Source organism: Zeus faber, assembly GCF_960531495.2.
Source record: "Zeus faber genome assembly, chromosome: 7".
Classification (NCBI taxonomy): Eukaryota; Metazoa; Chordata; class Actinopteri; order Zeiformes; family Zeidae; genus Zeus; species Zeus faber.
Window position 1 is genome coordinate 32,638,913 of NC_137203.1, and position 16,186 is coordinate 32,655,098.

General features: G+C 38.2%; 1 protein-coding gene across 1 annotated transcript in view; it reads right to left on the reverse strand.

The window, feature by feature from the left end:
* The window catches only part of parp8 (poly (ADP-ribose) polymerase family, member 8), a 59,652-nt gene extending 44,228 nt beyond the window's left edge, over positions 1–15,424 (reverse strand). Inside the window, exons 1-7 of the mRNA XM_080003324.1 lie at positions 15,008–15,424; positions 14,394–14,448; positions 6,250–6,287; positions 5,734–5,823; positions 5,246–5,316; positions 4,705–4,773; positions 666–760 (exon numbers count right to left, since the gene is read on the reverse strand). Coding sequence (XP_079859450.1) covers positions 666–760; positions 4,705–4,773; positions 5,246–5,316; positions 5,734–5,823; positions 6,250–6,287; positions 14,394–14,448; positions 15,008–15,098 — 509 coding nt within the window. The 5' untranslated portion in view covers positions 15,099–15,424. The remainder of the gene's footprint in view (positions 1–665; positions 761–4,704; positions 4,774–5,245; positions 5,317–5,733; positions 5,824–6,249; positions 6,288–14,393; positions 14,449–15,007) is intronic.
* Between the last annotated feature and the right edge of the window lie 762 nt (positions 15,425–16,186).

Here is a 16,186-nt window from a genome sequence, read left to right on the forward strand (position 1 = left end):
TCAAGATTTGGCATGCGGAGTAACGGGTCTTGTGTAAATAAGCCATGAAGAAGAGAAGAAAGACTCCCAGAGGACACTCGGTCCCCAGGGCACGATTAGCCAAGTGCGCCAAGCAGAGCAAATACACCATTGCAGGTCTTTGTACAATCATCATTAATCACTTTAAACAAGTTAATATGGTTATAATTAGTAGTTTATTGGGTCTACAAATGTACTGAAACATTTGCTTGTTAGTGCGAGGTTTGACGCTACTGAAATGAATGAAGAATAGGCCAATCTGACTAGAAGGCACATCAGTGCCTTCCTGCATTTTGATTGTACCATAAAATAATTCAGGTAAGAAAATAAATGTAACCCTAAAGGGATGCTAGTTGCATGTCCGTTCGCAAGTACATTTTACAATCAAGTCGAATCTTTACCATGTTCCAATTTGTGCAATTTCTCAGATCATCAAGTAAACCTCAGGCTTGTGGAAAGGTCTAACCGGGTATCCCGTTCTGATTCTTCAGTGATGAGACATCTCCCATATGTAAGTCTGGGTCTAATGATGCAGTACAACAGGGTATTTCGTAAAAAAGCTATGCCTGCTGTGCCGAAGAAAACAAAGTTAAAGGGTAGAAGTAACTTCACAGTTAGTTCAGTAAGGGATGTTGTGTTTCTTGTACCTGAGAGATACTGCATGGGGTCCGTATAATTCCCTCACTGCCTGCAGGTCCGCTTCCAGCTGTGGATGCTTATGGAGCTCACCATCAAAGTTCACCTACAACAGGAACAAAATGTAGTGAGCTAAAAACAAATTTTACCTTGGCCCACGAAGGCATCTAAATGTATCTGGACAATGATTCCTGTTACTAAGGAGGATCTTGCTGAGACTGTGGCTTGTCTTGAGATAAATGATAGTTGGGTTACGTTAACTATCATTTCATATCTCATAGAAAGTCATTTATTATCTGATATATGTTGGCTTAAGGAAACATTATAAAAGAAAGAAATGTGACAAAAAATGTTCTTTATCGCTAGGACTAGGAGAAGTGAGAAAATCTGTTTAAACAAGACCACAAACAAGAAAAGCCTGACATTTCACCAAATGATGTCAGTGAACAGAAAATCTAGAGCTGCTGTCAACAGAATTATTGGGTCTTTATGACATTTATATGATCTTTGTATTTCAGCTCTAGAGTAGTTGTATCCTATTTGATTTTATGAGAGCAGGTTAGAGTGAGTAAGGATGTCACAGTGTAAGATTTGGATGGTATGATTATAGTCTACACAAATATTACAAATTAATGATTTTACCACTGTTACTGGTTCATTTTTTAGGAAAGATTAAACTTTTTTTTTTAAAGGCTTAAAGGTTTGCCTCATTGGAATGCATTCAGTTAGAGTGGTACATTTCTCTATAGTAAAGCATTAACTGAGGTTTTGGGATTGTAAGGGAAGATAGGCTGTGGAGGGGATGTTATGACAACTGTCTCTTCTTCTGTATTTCCAAATAAGTGCATTCAAAAAGGCAGGATGAAAGCAAATTCAATGCCTACTCAGAGAACATAATGTAATCAGATGTATCCAGATCCAACAGAGAATGGAAGGTGATTCCAGAGAGTGGGTGCAACAACAGAGAAAGCACTATCATCCTCAGTCTGTTTTTTGTGCAAGAAACCACCGGTGATAGTTAGGAGGAGCCCCAGGCAACTCAGGGCTTTAAAAGTGATTCATAACATTTTGAATTTGATCCCGTATATAATGAGCAGCCAGTGAGGAGAAGCCAGAACAAGGAAGAAGAGGGATGGGTGTTAGTGAACAGTCTAGCTGTTGTGTTTTACACCAGCCCATACTGCAGAATGATAGAGGTGAACAGACAAAAGCGTTGATAATTTGTTTAGTTATATTCCTTGGCAATACAGATTTGATTTTTGAAATGGATCATAGCTGATAAAACCAGGCCTAGACCACTTTCTTTTCCTGTAAGTCAAATTTCTGTTGATGATCAAAAACGACACCCAGATTTCTGGAATGTGTTCTAATGTAAGCAGTGAACTGCAGAGTGATTGGAGATGGTGGCAGGTGATCAGCGCAATAGGTTTAATTGGCATTGAGCTGTGAGAAATTATGGGCCATCCAATCATTTATAGCAACCAAACACTCATGCAGGGTGAGGAGATTATTTGGATAGATTACTGAAATCAGGTCCAAGGATAAGTAGAGCTGTGTGTGGTCTGCATAGCAGTGATGCCAAATGCCAATGCCAAAGTGACATATGATTTGCCCATGGGGCAGAATCTACAGGGACAAGAGCAGAAGATGAAAGACAGTCTGAAATTGATGCCCTAATATATCTGTTGGACAGATAATTTGTGGTAGCAAGTCATTTTAGCAGTGTAGTTCCAGCGCTATGATGCCTCCGAAAGCTGGATTAGAAGTAATCAAATATATAGTAGGTTCAAATTAAATATTCAACAAGTAACAAAAATTAAATGGCAGCTGGTGAAATTTGGCTTTCACTAGCTATGGCTCCCTTGACTGCAGGACAGCAACATTTTTGGCCTCTCTGACAATGGGAATTTCATGGCTCGTCGAAGTTATCACAGAGTTCGAGCCCTGCCAGATGGCCCATATTAAAAAGATGGCAACACCGTCATATTTACCAAAGGTCTTGCTGATGTGCGACACATGTGCAAGACATCAGCAAGCCACATAATTCAAATTTTAGTCAGGCTTTGTTTCACATTTTTCTGCATAAAATCTTGTCCCAGCGTGCATTTATATCAAAATGCATGGTTATGCAAAATGAGAATGTGTTGGCAGATCTGCGATATGCATTGTTACTACAAAAGTGTTTTTGCATTTCGCAGCCACAATTGCCTGGTAACTGAACAATGTCAGGAAAGGGGAGAAAAGCTGCTTTGACGTATGAGTAAATTTAGTACTACTGTTTTTATTAGGGATGTGCCAATATCATATCTTTCTTAAACCGAGTACCAGTACTCACTCATGTATTTGCCGATATGGAAAACCAATACAAAAGACAACCGATATAAAGAAATATGAGCACAAATAACGCAATCGAAATTGAAAAACCTTGAGTGTATATTGTTTTCGGTAACATATGTTAAATTGAACAGATATTGATGGATTGAAGTTTCAAAAGTAGACCTTAATCTTGCTATGAGCAGCGACTATGTTTTGTCAGAGGTTTTCGGTTTAGGTATCGGAGTACGATTGAGTATGAGTATGAATATTTGAGCACAGTATCCGTAATATGTGACCCACCGCAGCAAAACCCGCCATCTCGCGCATTTCTAAAATGGCCAGGAGCAGACAAATAAGTTGAAAAAACCTTTCTTGAAGGAAAATTTGATATTTCCAGATTTGTGTTCCTTTGTGTTTTTTTTTATCTCTCAACAAATTTTCAAAACTGAGTTTGATTTATAAATAGTAGAAAAATCTTAAACCGTGGAGTTAAATACTCCCGTTGTGGAATGTGGAAAGATAGTTCACTTACCGAGACGCTGAATAGCGCTGAACAACGCCAATCGATGGTTTCCTTTAAAGCGACCGTCTAGGTAAAGATCATTCAACCATAATCCATGACATGACGTCACAATGTGAAACTGTTTTGATAGAATTCAACCTTTAAATCGTACTACTTTTACACACACTGTTACATTGTTGTGAAATGACGTAGAAGAAGAACCCTTCACGTCACACACCTACGTCACTTCCGTATACAGACAGTTAAAGCATGGCACAGGGGTGTTTCGATCTCACTTGTTTGTGAAAACTTTCTTCTCCGTATGGTCGATTATGGGAAGCGGGTGGCGGAAGCTCCGAATCATATTTCGGACCTTAATCTGACCAGTGCGATAGATCCAAGTCAGTGTTAGCAGCGCGTACTGGACTTCATTTTCCGCGATGATAGTCAGTTCTCCCACAGCGACGCAAGAACGACAGCGCTGCTGAATCTGATATTATTCCGGACTTGGGAGAACATTTCAAGCAGCGGATTTCAAACTTAATTTTACGATGAAACTGAATATTTTCAAGAACCACCGGAGGAGACCGACGTCGTACAACAGAAGAAGTTGATGACGTGATGAAGTCCGTTGAGGTTTGTGACAGATTTTCAGATTTCAGATTTTCTGAGACTCATAATATTGATAGACTCTGTTTTGTTTTGTTGTGTTGTCCGTACTTTTAAACTCCAAAATAATTCCACTTTTATAAAACATGTATACTCTTACTGTAAAATAAAAGCTTTTTTAAAAACAAAATGAGTTGTGTGTTGTTGACGCTGTTCGTGATTGGCCCATTTTGCATTATGTTAAGTAGCCATGAGGCTTTGTTAGTCTGCCAACCCCATTTGCATTCTGGGAGCTGGCTGAATGAACCTGGTGTGGGTAAAACTTTGGAGGTGATAACCTTAGAAACACGGTTTGCCACACCCTTGTCATTAACAAGTCATAGCTTTAAAAATATTTGCTTGATTTGCACAACACCTTGTTTGGAAGCTCTGGTTCTCCACTTTCAGATGATGCGAAAAATTTCTAAACCCGCCAAATGACCCTAAAGTCTGCGGTGGGTCACATATGTGTGCATCTCTAGTAATAATCTACTGTATGGTAAATTCACAGACCGAAGGTCCTCAAACGAACAAAGTAAGTCGTGTTTGAGTAATTTGTAGCAGATGTAGGTGCTTGTCCCTACCTGACCTCCATAGTAAAACTCTTCAGAGTCGTTGTCGCCCTCTGAATCTTCATCTATGGCATAATGACACTGCATAATACAACAGGGGTTAAAGCAGATCCATCCAGATGTGAAGATAAGTTTAAACAGGGAGGCTTTACAGGTATATTATTAGATGCTGTCACAGCTAGGGCTAGGTATAATCAGAATACCTTGGCCAGAATACCTTGACTTTGATAATGGTAACTAAAGGATGTTTTTCGGTACCAATCTTTGATATACATAAAAGACAATAAACTGAGTTCAAATCAAAACATCCTGGCCTGGATTTACACTTATTGTACAAAGTATGATGTTTGCCACCTTAGCACAGAAGAGATACAACTAATTGTGTCAAACTTTGGTATTTAATGCCACAGAACACTTCTAAACTCAAAATGTTTCAGTCAAAACCATAATAGCAATTCAATTTTGATACCCAACCCTAGCCATCAGCAGCAACTATGGTCTGTTTCAACACGATGCTTACACAACCACACAGTGATTAAAACTTCCATCCTACCTGGTTTTTGTCTAGCTGAAGTTTGGACTTGATGGATAGGCAGCTGGCAGCATCGCTATTTAGCCTTATTTCTATCGATGGATTTTTTCAAAGGAACAAGCAAAGGATGACATTTAGAACGTTACACTGAATGCACCTTTAACCAAACAGTTTTCTTTTTGGAACACAACCACTACACTTAACAATATATCAATTTTTTGACATTGTTGTTTATAGTCTTCAAAGCCAGTTTGAGCAATCTTTTATTTGTTGACACGTCTAGCTTTGCTAGGGTAGTGCGCAGTGATTGCATGCTATGATATTTCACTGGATATAAGATGTCATCCTGGTACTACTTTAAAAAGAGGTACAGGAGTAGGTTCTAAGGTACCATGTGTAAATTTTTCTCCTTTTTCCTTTATAGACCACAGAACCAGCGGCCATTAACAGATTAGCAGGCCTCTCACTCAATAATATATTGTGGCTAATGTTATCGTGTGCCACCTTACCTGTCGCAATCCGATGAAATATTATAGGGATAGGATCGGTTGTGATTATAACCTCGTCATCATTTTCCGAGTTTGACACATATGTGTTGTCTGCAATCAAACAAGAGAAATATTACTTTTTCATAAAAAAATATGACAGCACAAAAGGGTTTTGGCAACAAAGGGTTTTTTCTGTGACTGAAAGGGGACACAAAGCCTCTTGTTTTCTTGTTTTTTTTAATCTTTTAAAGCTCAATTAAACATTTGCCCCCATTGGAGTGCTTAAGCACAGTGTAAAGTTGCAGCAGAGCAGTACTGTATGTCTTTCAATCATAAAATGTTCCCCGAGGTTGTGTTATGAACAGTAATGGGAACCAACCAATTTTAATGGGGCCTGGCTTGGAAAATGCGAAACTATCCTTCAAGTCATCTTTTTGTAAACTAATAACTTGACTTTCGAAAACAGCTCCATGCTACTGTACTTCAATGTAATTTGAGTCAATGACAAAATAACGAGTTTTCATTAGGTGTCCTTACCTGGATAATCATCTGAGACATGCACAGCATAGGTAACCCTGGGGGAAAACAAGAAAGAAGGTTAGTATTTTTTAATCATGCAACAGACAAGGCCAAATAAATGTGTTCCATCACACTTATGGAGTGCATTAGTAGTGGGCAGAAAACATGAATCTGACTCACGCAGGACTCCAGGTGATGAGTAAACTATTGGCAAATGCCTCCAAGTAAACATTTGGGTGATTAGTAATTTCAAGTTAGTCACCAAATGCAAACTCACCAAACATATTGCCTTGTTTCTTGTTCAATGGTATATTTTATGTCAAAACAAATTTTCATTGATTTTTACAATATAACATAGTAAGGTTGTCAAAGTATGGATAGTTAGATACTTTTTTCGATACCATGTGTTTACAACGATACAATTTCTACATTCGATAGTATCGAAAGTACAGGATTCAATATTCATTTTCTGCACTATCGATATACCGGTACAAGCCGCGCTTTCTCGCTCTCTTCTCTCCAACAGCGAGTTGACACACACACACACTGCTGCAGTGCCCACATAGCCCTGATTTCTCTCACTTACTCACAGTGCTGTCTTCTTCTCGTCACTCGTCTCATTCGCCCCGGTTTGTTTTGGTGGGGCTAGCTGAGCGGGCTAGGCTAGCACAGTGGGCTAGGGCTCTGGCTAAAGCTGCTAATGGGGAACGGGACGCCCTGTCTCTACTTCTCCGTGTCAGGGGGGGCTATGTGTGGGGCTACGTGCAGGGCTGGGTGCGGCGCTTTCGTCACAAAGTGCGGGTTTTGTAGCGCAGCAAAGATGTTTTCCTTCTCCATAACTTGTAACAGTTCTCCAGCTTGGTGTCCATGGCTAGCTGTTAGCCGTTCAAGCCGTCCACAAATAAGGAAATTCACGCGTAATTGCTTTTTATCTCATGATTGAAATTTTTTATTACTTTTACATTTTTTTATTACATTTTTTGAATTAAAATGATCAAAAAATATATTATTTTTTTAAATATTATAATTATTTTCTTATATTATGAATATTTTATTAAAGTAGAGATGTGAATATGTGACATCTCAGGCATACACACTGACCTCCTAATTGACTTATACCTGAGTATAAATATTTTAGTTATACCTCAAGAAGAATATTGTTTTCATTAATGTAAAAAACTTTTAATTATTGTTAATGTTTACTACGGTAATTCTGCTGTTCTCTGCTTCTAGCCAAGAAAATAAAAGTTGTACCTCATTGTCATATTATAGCCTTGTTATATTTATCTTTTAATAAAAGTTGTAATTTTTAAGTCCTCAATGCTCTGTGAATTTCTCCTCATGGGAGTGAAAATGGTATCGAATATCTTTTTTAAAAAGTGTAGCTTTTTTGATTGTTTTATTTCCCCTCACCCCATTATAATATTTTCATTGAACAGCCCATTCGACTGACAAAATTCTGAGACAGCCCTAGAAATAATTAACAAGACACACACAAAATAAATCCCTCATATGTTTAATGGCCCTCCCTATTTTTCTTTTACCTTTTATATTTTTTTTTATTCACTTTCTTTTTGTAATATTTTGTTAACTGTTTAACTGATGGTATTAATCAGTCAAAATTCTTATTGTTAGTTAAACAGTTAATTATTAACATCCCTCAACAACACTATAATACAGTATACATAACCTATAAACTAACCATTGTATTAAACAATAAAATTTGTCAAAATTAGGTGGGATATGTTCAAAGTTTACCGATTTGCAGGCATCCACTCGAGTATGGTCATCATCTAAACAATTGTTTCTATTGAGCAATTTCAGCATGAGGTCTCTTTAGGGCCTCCACACTCCAACTTTTTTCATCCAGTGGAATTGTTTTTCTTTTACAGTCAGTAAAACCTAATCTAAGTTTCCTGTTTCTTTTTTCTTTTATCCTCGACATTGCAACTCGCTGCTTACATTCTGACCAAGCGAACCCATGTAGACCTAACCAATCAATCGCTGTCATCCGCTGAGTTTGACAGATCCTGGCGACATCTCGTAGTTTCATTTCAGGTCATCATTTTGTTTTTATAGATTTATTTGATAAAGGTGCATTATGTTTTTACCTTACTCTAGGTGGTGGGAAAATGTAAAAATGATACTAATGGCAGACCAATACCTCAACCTCAAATCATTTGAACGAGTTGACACTCACCTCAGGTTGTGCCGTTTGGCAAGCAGCATAACTCCAAGTTTGATAATTACAATTTATTTTCTCTTTATGACATTGAAACATTATAATATGAATACAAACAAAAATAATTGTACAATATGTGAATAAGATTAAGATTAAGACAAGAATTGCTTACCAAACATGACCATTTTTGATGAATGTGAAAATGAGCATAAACCAGATCGACTATTTACATACAACGAGGACACTACCTGAATAATCCATATTTCGGTTTGAAGTTGACAACTCGGCCATGGCCCTATTTCGTGTTGAGCACATTTGAGTTTGGCATGTGCTGGTGGCTTGAAGTTTTCAGCAAAATAAATTGTGCGCTGTAAGCACACCAGAAACATTGGTGTTGCTTAAATAACTCAGCTTTTGAGATTATGGTTTTATTCCCCTAACTTCACATGAGCTAGGCCAGTTGATCCCCCCTGCAGCCTTGCATTGAGATAACATAGTTAGCATGGAGCCGGTCATGATCCCAGTACTGGACACACAAGGATGAAATTGGTATTGACCTTCTCATCAGAATGTCTGTAAAATATGCAAAAGGCAAATTTCCCGAAAAATCCCTGACAAGCTAAAATTCAACAATAACTAGTTTTAATGGAAAATAATGTGTATCACACATGCACACACACTGACCTCCTATTTTAAGGAGGTCAGTGTGAGGTCAGTGTTAAGTTAACTTAACTTAAAGAAGCAATCAGCAATAGGCCTTTTCCATGTGCTCATTGTGCAAATCGACCATGATGTGTCAGCGGGTGTTTGCAAATGTTGTTGATCAATGTTAGTCAGTCCACTGTCACCTCAAGACAGCTCAGCCAGATGACCCGCATGCAAGACTGCTCTGCTACGAAGCCTGAAAAGCTTGGTCTTGAGGAAAACAAGCCAATTTTGAAGTCTGTACCACAAAAGAAGTGAATACTGATGCAGCATTTCAGAGGCGAAGGGGACTTAGGACTTTAAAAACTTCAAAGCTGCTGAAGAGCAGACATTTGTCAGACAGGTAAGATTACACTATCAATCCTTGGGTAGGGGGGAGTCGGGTAAGCAACCTCATTTTATGATATGGTTATATAGCCACTAAAGTTAGCTGAAGCTAACATTTGCCACAACAACATAGCAAATAAAGTTGCCGCGAACCTTTCCTTGACTTGTTTTAAAAACTTTCTCCAAGTTTGTAAAACAAGTCAAGGAAAGGTATATACCATTAGGCTTGTGCCGATATTTGCCGCCATATGCAATATTTTCACAGTATCAACATACCACCCCCGCTCCCATCTGTCCACAGAGCACACAGACAAAGCTCATTCACGCGCCCACAAAGAGGGTGCATGTGGATGTATAGTATGCACGCAACAGCGAGGAAGCAGATGGAGTGATTAAGTTGCAGCTCCGGGTTATTACTTGCATTACTAAAATAATATTATAAAAAATATTTTATAATAATTGTTACACAGAGCTGTTAAGTCTCACTTTGACTGTAAGACTCACGCATATCAACCAGTACACATGCTGATATGCCACACCTTCTATTTCTCACGCTGAGAATCCCCATCAGAGACCCAAATGTATGTACTGAAAAAGTGAGGTTTGCATAATAGGTCACCTTTAAGTGATTCTCATGCCCGTGTTACCAAGATTCACACAAGAAGGACATACCAATTCCATGTCAAAAATAGTTCAGCATGTAGCAGTATTTAAAACATATTTTGCTCATCATGAAGATGCAAGATGCATTGTGTTCCGCTCCCACGCGGGGAGTGTCCTGCTCCCCCAGTCTGTACCATGACATCATAGCATTGTGATGACTGAATGACATCGGGACACAGGCAGATACTGTAAGCCAGACAGAAACACACGCAGTCAATATGATGACGCCTCAGACTCGGACCACCATTTCTTTCCATCAGCCTCATCATTGCCCCTGAGAAAGCACAATCTGTGAGACTATTCATGTTATTCATGTATGCATACAGTGTCGGCGCTATGACAACGTATTTACAGGTTATTTACATCTGCATAGAGACCGATCCTTAATCTGCATATTTCTGTACTGTGCCATAGTTTTACACTGCTTCTATTAAAGATACCATAGGTGAGCTCCTGGCTCCGGGTACTTTTTGGGAGAGTGTTTCGCTCGCTGCATAGCCACATACGTCTGCATGTGATGAGGGCAGAAGACATTGCTTAAATAACTTGAGCTTATGAGATGCTGGAAGGTGTTTTTCCTTAATTTGACTTGAGCTACAGTAGGGGCCACTTGAACAGGGCTGTCCCAGCCGGAGATCTCTCGGCTGACAGTCGAATGGCAACCAGCTTCCAGCCAGTTCCCAGTCAATTACCAGGCGGCTTCCACCTGGCTGGGATTCCCCCCCATGTGTCCTGACAGGGTGTGTTTAATTTAAACTGTAAACACCCCCATTCGTTCAACTGCAGTTGTGTCACCATGAGATGGCACTTACTTCCCAAAAACACACATTTCAGAGAGATTTCAGAGGACCTGAGATATTGTCCTTTGAACCCTGACCAGAGGTCTTTATGCTTTATTGTAATCTACACAGCTTTTTAATTTCAAAATAGAAGCTGTTTTTTATTTACATTTTTAAAATTACAAAGTTCAATAGCTTTGTCATGAGAGCACTCAAACTAGGTCTATGTAATTATAGTTTCAAGTTTATTGTCAAATACTTAATAACAATGAAAGCATCATTATCGGTAATGTAATTATTCGTCTCAGCGCCAACTCAACTTTATCTAATAAGTAAAATAAGGGCATAGTACTGATTAAAACAAAACAGTATTTAAAAGCATTATTTAAATAATAATTAAACATTATTTAAAAACACTTTAAAAAATCTAAAATGAAAATGAATGAATGAGTGTAGTTTAAATAAATGTATTGCCTAAAAGACAAAATAAAATACAGAAAATAATGACAGTGAGTCAACTTGATAGTGGACATCTTAAATAGACGTCGGCCACAACAATACAGTGTCATACTGAATGGCAAGATGAACAGTGTTGTAAGACAAACACTGCAATGTACTACTAAGAGGAGAGACAAAACAGATATGCAATTCAATACTTGATACATTAAAGTAACTAGTGGTAGATGATGTAAAAAGCTGTTTTCCTTCTTTTTACAGTGGCCAAGTGTGTGGATTAATAGGTTCTAGTCTTTAGCCTTATAGGTTTAAAATGAGGGTCTTTGAACTATCAAATTTTATTTTATTTAAATTATTGTGAAATATCACAACAAAGGTCTGCATTTCAGCCTCTCTCTCGGGGAAACAGTCCCCATCAGCCCCCCCCATTTAATAGATTGATTTTCCAAATTCCAAAATAGAACATTGGCAGAATAAAATATAAAAAAATAAATAAATAAAAGTCAATACAAAAAAATCAACACCAGGGATATAATATTCATTTGTACAAACGATAAAGAGACCAAACAGTGTATGGATCCTTCTGAACAAGATTGTTAAACTCCATGGTTTACTACACAGAATAGTTGCCAACTATTAAATAAATTGCTAACAATTAATTAAGAATTATTAATAAGGCTTGTATTATAGTAAACTGAATATTTGATTCCCCCTCTACAGAGATGGGGCCATTGGTAGGGTGGGAATTTTCACCTCTCAGTGTAAAAGGGGTTGATTGCTCCATTGGAATGTGGTGATTTTCATCAATGGGTGTGTGTTTGCATATGTATGGGTTAGGTGTGGGGGCTTCCAGACCTGTCCAGACAATGATCGGCCATTAAGTGCGAACAAAGAGATAGCCCCAAGCTTTATCTGCCTGCTTATATAGCCTGCTTCGGTAGTCACTCAAAAAAGGTTTACTGCGGCCATTAGAGACAATAATATATATATATATATATATATATATATATATATATATATATATAAAACATTATTATATAATACATAATATATTAGATATATATGGGAATCACCTGGGACCTCACAATACGACGCAGAGTTTTCACACCGAACAGTTGTGTGGACTCCCTGGGGGGGGGGGGCACTGAAAACAGGTACCTTCAAGGGCTTTTCTTCTGGTTGTATTCGCACTGGAACAATGAAGTGACGCTGATGTGACGTCATCCAACAGGGTTTGAGCACGAGTTCTGCGTTGTTTTTACCCCGTAACTGAAGGTTAACCTTGTGCCGGTTAGTCCCTGCCCGAGAGTATGAGCGAAATAAGTTGCTCAAAACTGAGTTCTAAGAACAACGACTCTTTCTACAGTAGTTCCTGCAGTGCGGACACAACAAGGAGACTGTTCCAAAACAGTCAGGACTCCAAAAAAGTCCTTTAGAACTATGAAATAGGTTCCTCCGGTGCAGACGCACCACATTGGGAGTTTTGCGATATATTAAGTATTGCAAATAAATTTGCTGCGATATTTCAAAATTATTTTAAGTAAAATAAAATTACATAGAAAATATCTAATTTAAGGTGTGAGGTGCGGTTCCCTGGTCCATCTGAAAGACTTTTAGAAATAAACTTTAATTGTCTGAGCCGCGCAGGTCCACGGGTTCCAGATCAGATAGGATGCGATTGATGGATAAATAAATCTGCAGTGAAGTGCTCTTCGCCCAGGAGGAGGAGTGGGGTTTCGGGCAAGGAGGTGCGCTCAGCCCATACCAGTCAAAATTGGGATTTGAAAATAAGGGGGAGTAACTGACAAGGTGTCCCTGTTACACACGGTAACGTACAATGTTTTCATTAGTTTCATTCAATTTAATACATCTACAATGATAAACAAAAAACACCTATTAATTCATTCTTTAAAATCATTCCTTCTTTTAAATCAGAGATGTATATGTTGATTCTATTAGATGTACAGAAAATATGTTCCATTCCAAAACATGTATATATTTTTCATGAAACAAACGCATTTTATCCCGTATATGCGAGTTACTTTATGTTTTCAACCACTGCTCCTCCCGGTGGACAGATAAAGCATTGCAACTGCTTTTCCACAAATGCAGCCTGGGGGTATTCCCAGGGGACGGCGCAAAATTACGTCATCGAGGAGGATATCATTACAGCCAGGGTCCGAACAGGGACCCCCCAGGGACCCGGGAGTGACCCTGCATGGGTCAACCACGCCCCAGCCACTGCATTGAGTTCACACAGTTAGCATACAACCCGTTACGATATCAATACTGGACACACAGGGATGAAATTGTCATTGGACTGAATCTTGTCTGAATCTGGGTAAGATGGACACAATGCTAAATATAAAAAATAATAATAATAATAATAATTATCCCTTTGGCACAAAAACTAGTGGTTCACCGGGTACCCTTTGGCAGCACAAGGTCCATTCTGTCCATGCTCCAGACAGCAACATGCACTGTGCCCTGGCAGGCCAAGTGAACCAGATAACATCATGACAAACGGATAGCTAAGGTGGTGCCTCAGTTTAGGTAGGCCGAAGATGGTTTATAATTGAACAGTTTGTGAGTAGACATTTTGACTCGATGACAACAATGAATGGATAACGTGGTCCATCTGTTTGATTAAGATGGGCCAAAAATAGTTTGCAAAAGAAAAGTGCCTGTCGGAAGCTTATCAATTATATTTACACTATAAGGTCACATGTCACATTGCATTGTATTGTATTCTCCAAGAATTTGATGGGTGTACATAGATACTATAAACAAGCTACTATTTTCAGGAGCTTGTCATGCTGTTTGCTTAGGCTACTTTGATCAAATGAGCTGCTTCGCTATTTTCAGTCATAATTAGCTTATCTTGACAAGCCACTACTCCAAAGTAGTTTTCCCGACACTGCTGATGACATAGTAGGCCTTGGGGAGGATGAAAGCTTAACTCACTCAAAGGATCATTTAAAATTACATATTCGGGCCAATGGGTATATTGGTATCATAGCCCCCCTCCCACAAGTGACTAATCACTTTACCTTTTGGCACCTTTGGAATAGGTGAATGTGAACGTGGCGTCAGTGTATTTGAAATCTGCAATACAGAGGAAAAGATAAAAAACACACAGATGTCAATGGTCAACCCAGGTTAAAAAGTGGAAAACAAAGGGTCACTGGCGGTCTTCAACAAGTGCAGTTTCCATGACAACACAAAATTTTGAATTAAAGGGGTAATTGCATAAGAAAAAAAACTGTTTTAAATGTTTTGCTGATGGACTGGATATTACATTATTATTTTTTTATCCAGACGACAAGATTTAGAATGTGCTTTGTGTGTGTGTGTGCGTGTGTGTGTGTGTGTGTGTGTGTGTGTGTGTGTGTTGTTCAATCCAATCTAGAGCTTTAACGCTGTTTTCTGCAAGACTGGATCAATAGAACATTTAATATTAATATATTTTGTTTATTGATCCTACAAAAAATAGCGATTATAAAACAATATATTAAAAAAAACCGTTATAAAATACCTTTTCAAATCATGTTCACCTTTACGCCACTGAAAATGTAAACAGGGCTAGTGAGTGGGAAACCTTGAGTAGAGAGTCGGGCCTAGCTTTGGGGTATGCGGGGGCGCCGTTTAATCGGCGGAGACTCACCGGAGAACGGGCAGTCTTTCTCCGCCTTGCACCTCTGAATAACGATGTCCACGTCTCTTTGTATCCTCTCCTGTCTTGAACACATCCCCATCAAATAAAATCAACTGGGGTGGCCTGGTTTTACCGCGTCTTTCTCTTCCCTCCTCGCGTCAAACAACACCACCAACAACAACCAAATAATAGCCTGGCATGGTACGGATATTCCAAGGAACCAGAGGCGGGATGTGACAGCGAGCGCGGCCGACTCGGCTGAGGCCGTTTCCGGGAAGCAGGTGTCGTCCGACGCGCCGAGTACCGCGGTTAAGCTGTCACGGGGTTGTCATCTCGGACGACGGCGGGCGTGTAATGGTGGTTAGAGGTGTATATATGCGACTCTGTAGGGTTCATAAAGGTATTAATAATCGTTCTCACGACGGAATCCCCTGGTCTGTAATCATCGGAACGCAACAATGGCGGGGATAGAATAGAGCGAGACGGCAGAGAGGTGTCGCCAGTCTTAAAGTGAAACTACTGTACTTCACTTCTTCTTAAAGAGATCGGATGCCGAGCGGTTATTCTGCGCACACGTCAGCAATTGCCAATAATTTCCACTTCCCAATTTATATATATATATATATATATATATATATATATATATATATATATATATATATATATATATGTATATATGTATATATATGTATAGTATATTTAATATTGTAGATTTTATAGTATATACTGTAATATACATATATATATATATATATATATATATATATATATATATATATATATATATATATATATATATGCATATATATATATAAATTGTAGCATTCCGCTCAACGCTTCGAATAAACACAAGGAGTGATAATGAATGAATAATAATGAATGAATACTGATAATGAATGAATTCAGCCTGGCTCTCATGTATATATATATATATATATATATATATATTTTTTTTTTTTTTTTCACTGTACTTGAATTTAATTTCGGTATATTTTAGTTGCAATTTTAGTTGTAATTTTAAAGCAGCACTACCTTTGGGATTTGGCACCCCTACACTTTCTGAGTGCAATTGCACTTTTATATATATTTATATATATATATATATATATATAATATTTTATATATATATATATATACATATAACATTTTATATATAATATATATAGTGTATTATATATAGTATATCTT